The sequence below is a fragment of the Aplysia californica genome, unplaced genomic scaffold, assembly GCF_000002075.1.
Source record: "Aplysia californica isolate F4 #8 unplaced genomic scaffold, AplCal3.0 scaffold00145, whole genome shotgun sequence".
Classification (NCBI taxonomy): Eukaryota; Metazoa; Mollusca; class Gastropoda; order Aplysiida; family Aplysiidae; genus Aplysia; species Aplysia californica.
Window position 1 is genome coordinate 80,121 of NW_004797415.1, and position 4,327 is coordinate 84,447.

The following is a 4,327-nucleotide window of genomic DNA, read 5'->3' on the forward strand; positions in this document are numbered from 1 at the left end:
GTGTGTGTGTGTGTGTGTGTGTGTTTATGTACGTATGCATGTGAGAAAGAGAGAGAGCGAGAGAGAGAGAAAGAGAGAAACGATACTTTTTGTGAGATTTTGTTTGGCTTATTTTGTTTGTACGGCATCTAATAATACGTTAAATGATCAAATGAACACCTAACAGAATCTCTGCTCCTAACAAAATGCCTTCTCTGATCATGGCATGACTCACTTGACTGACTAATCCGACTGTTTTATTGTTCGTACTTTCTGTTGTTGCTTTATTTTGATAAATTTAAAAAGTGTTTCACTGATAGTCAATGTTTCCAATGTTTTGGATAAATAATATTACAATGGTTTTATTAGAATTAAAACATTTTGTCACCACACATTATCACTTGACCATAATTTGTGTGAAATTAAAGTAACAGCGTAACGAAAGGGTATTCTGATGATATATTATTTAATATAACTTGTCCTGTTCAGATTTTTTGCATCAAACAATTAAGCTGACGATTATGGTAATGACAGAAAAAAAGTGATAATAACCCCCTTCCCACACAGCCCTTGTCCGTTCCAACAGTTTAGTCGCAATGTGCTACTCCACCCCCATACCTACTCCCCGTCGATAGCTTTTTCTGTAAACAACATCCTCTCACCTACTTCCTAACGAACTTTCATTTAATGCATCCGATCTCGTGCAAATAGTGAAACTGAATCCGAAGTAAGTATATCCTCTCTCAGTTGATCACAGTATCGTTGTTTTTTTGTGGGGTTTTTTTGGGGGTTTTTTTTTGGGGGGGGGTTCTAATTTTCGTTGCAAAATGGCACACAATAATTCATCAGTTAGGAAGATTGTTTGCAATAGGTTTGCATAATAAGAATCGATATCATCATGAGCTCAGAGCTTATATACTGTATGGGACAGAGCGCAATGTAGACATAAATGCGATCTGTAATTATTATTATTATTATTATTATTTCTGTGTCTGAACAAGCTGACCTGTGTTTCTCATTTGTTGCCCCCAGAAGCCAGAGCCGAGGGTAAAAGAGATCGAGGAGGACCGGATTATGCTCAGACCCATTGGGCCTGGCATGCAAACATTGGAACCGGAGAGCGCACACACAGGAACTCTTGGCCGCCCTACTACACCAGGCTTCCCTACTGCCCCTGGTGAGTCTTTTTCCTATTCTCGTCGTCTTCTCTTCTCTACACATCTGTAGTCAAAGCGGGCTTGTCCTTGAAATGCGCTTACTCCTAAGTGGCTGACACTAAGTTTTTTTTTTTTTTTAAGGAATTGTTTGAATACTCACTCTCTCTCTCTCTCTCTCTCTCTCTCTCTCTCTCTCTCTCTCTCTCTCTCTCTCTCTCTCTCTCTCTCTCTGCATCTATCTATGATTTTCTCTGTCTCTCTCTCTCCCTCTCTTCTTCCGCCCTTCCTTCTTCCCCCCTCCCTCCCTCCATCTTTCCCTTCCTCCCTTCCCCCCCCTCTCTCTCTCTCTCTCTCTCTCGTTCTTAAGCCTGTTGCAAACTTGTATGTAAGCCATACAGTCGCCACAAATACAACCAACAGATATGAAGTCTGTCAAAGTAAAGTGCAGTACAGTACATGTCAGTCCTGTTAGTACAGTATACTTAAACATGATCTGTTGTTGATAGTGACGATTGGATAGATTTTTTGAGATTTTGCTTCTGGTTTTTTGCTATATGTTGGTGCTTTGATGGGGATTTTTTTATTTTGCTTTTCCATTTTAAAGAACACTTTGGGTTTTAAAATGCAAAAACGCTTTCCTAGTTGTTTGTTTTTTATGTTTTTCCTCTTTCTGCTTTTCTCCATTCTATATTTTTGATGTCATTTATTTTTAGGGGTTTTGGTTGTTGCTTGTTCAAAATCGATTCTCGGTGTCTGGCTTTTGTCTTCACTGTTCCTCAGAGAAAAAAAAACCCAACTATGTCCTCCCTTGGGTGGATTTGGTTTAAGGGGGGGGGGGGGATCCTATAATATGAAGACACTTTTTGATATAGTGAAATTATGTCGACAAGCCATGCCAAGTATCCTAGTAAAGGGATACTTCTACCCTTTCCATTTGTTTTTGTTGTTGTTGTTTTTTGTGTGGTATTTTCGTGACTTTATAGTCAATATTTTGCAAATAATCTAGTGTTATGGTCTTGTGGATATTGTGGTCACATAAGTTGATATCGTACTTCAATGTGCTTAACACTGTATTCTTCACACTTTTCTTCACACATTGAGTCGGTCAATGTTTCAATTTATTAAGAGACGAATGTTTCACAACAGAGCTAACCATGTTCATCCAAAAAGCATGCTGTCCGGTTGAATTGTGTTATTTGGAGTGTTTGTAAAGCTGCATAAAGTGTATTGGTCCAGTAGATAACGTATGTTCCTTGGTGAATAGTTATACCTGCAGTGCCGAATTTGACAAGAGTGAAAATATAGATAGAGAATAGACTCGTATTCCCGATTGTCTGTGTGTTGTGCGTGCGTGTGTATGGACGTGTGCGTGTTTTGACGGCAGTATGCATGTCATGTGATAGTAGGTAATAAGCAGTCGTTTTCTCTGCTTGATTTAGTACATATGTATTTTTGATATGCACATCAAAAATGTTTTGAGAGTAGTAGAACAAGACTTACCATGAGCATTCGTGTTCATGGCGTGACTTGCGTTATGAGCTTGAATGTCAAAATGCACTGATGCTGGGAAGAAGATCCACGTAAAATCTTGTTGACTGAACTCTGAAGCATAAGCATTGTACATCCTTTGTGGTAGTGAAGTGAACCAACCTTCCAGTTCAGCAGTTTGATAGATCAGATCTAGGATCAAAGCATGAGTCGCTGGAAAAACATAAATAATTTTATAATTAGGTGTGGAAGTTCTTTTTATAGGGGATCTGGCAGTCGTGACCGCCTGGAAACTTGCTTTGTTACGACTGCCGAAACTTCTTTTAGAAACTTTTTTTAAAAATTAAAAAATCCAAGACGCAGAAACAATCAGTTTAAAGATCGGCTCAAATTAAGATGATGATTTTTGTTCGTTTGTCTTTGCTCAAGCCTAGATGGGGATCGAAGATAGCCTTGATGTCTCACCACATTCGCCCTATGGGGTCCCTTTTATTTCTGATGTCTCTTCGTTGAGATCAATACAATTTTATCTTATCCTATTTTTATCTTATCTTAAACTATCTTTGCACCGCACTGTTGTTGTTGTTGTTGCTGCTATCACATATTGAGCAGTTGTGAGCCATTATGATGGTGACGATATAGATCTAGGTGTTGTGCCGGTTGCTGATGTCGTCACAGTAATGGTTGTTGTCGTTGCTGTTGTCTCTGACTGCATGTGTTTTTGCCACCACCAGCAACCCCTCCCTTCCCCGTGTCGCCCAGGACGCCTTACCAGAACCCAGGTAAACGGACTCCAAATGTGCCTCACGATACAAACTTTACTTTTCTATCTCCCCTGTTTCTCAAAATAATAAATTCTATTTTTGTAAGAGTTCTTCATTGCGGTTGAGTTTTCTTTCTTTGCAATCCTAAAAGCACCTAGTTTGATTAACCACTATTGGCAGCGTCGGCTTGGTTTTATTTTAGAAGTGATGACCATTATGTTACTAAGGGGTGGTTATAACGCTTTTGTTTTTGCCAGCATTCGGCTCTGTGATCCCAGCACTGTACTGTACAGTACAAGCCAATGTTGTATAATATGCTTGTAGTTGTTGTTTTTTCTCTTTGCACTAATATTCTTAATGCTTTTTTGCGGCTGTCGTTAGATTATTGGGGGTTTTCTATGTTGAAGACTATTGATCCGACAAACGGATTAGTGGGGAAAAATAATACTAATGATAATAATAATAGCAATAATGATTTGGGAGAAAGATCAATCCTTAATGGGCTTCCTAAGACTGAACCGTGGGTGTGAATTTAAACAAAATGTCAGATTTCAATCATATGAGATGAATGATAAGTTTGCCGAGTCCCTTTATCTATGAAGCAAACAACAGCTTAAAAAGATGCACTCTTAGTGCCCTCAAAAAGGCAAAAGCATTCATCATAAGTAACACCCGTTATGTGAGGTGCACACTAGCGGTCCTGTTAGATTCGCCCTCGGAACATCCTCTCCGTCTTCCACTCTCCTCGTCTGTGTGCACTGTGCACCGGTAGTGTTTATTACACGTCGTCTTCTATCTCGCTTCCCAACACCTCTAATTTCCGCACCCTCTCTTCGATTCTGTCTTATCTTCGCCACCTCTCTTTCTCTTCCTCCGTCCCCATCCTTCCCTCCTCCTCCGTCCCCATCCTCCCCTCCTCCTCCTCCTCCTCCTCCTCCT

General features: G+C 39.9%; 1 protein-coding gene across 10 annotated transcripts in view; it reads left to right on the plus strand.

Annotated features, from left to right (window-relative positions):
* LOC101860166 (tensin-3) overlaps positions 1–4,327 on the plus strand; it is a gene marked incomplete at its 5' end in the record, with an annotated part of 43,646 nt that overhangs the window by 22,990 nt on the left and 16,329 nt on the right. For 8 of the 10 annotated variants that reach the window (XM_013081759.2, XM_035969408.1, XM_013081761.2 and 5 more), the window contains 2 exon segments: positions 1,012–1,156; positions 3,359–3,406. In XM_013081759.2, coding sequence (XP_012937213.1) covers positions 1,012–1,156; positions 3,359–3,406 — 193 coding nt within the window. 10 annotated transcript variants of the gene reach the window in all.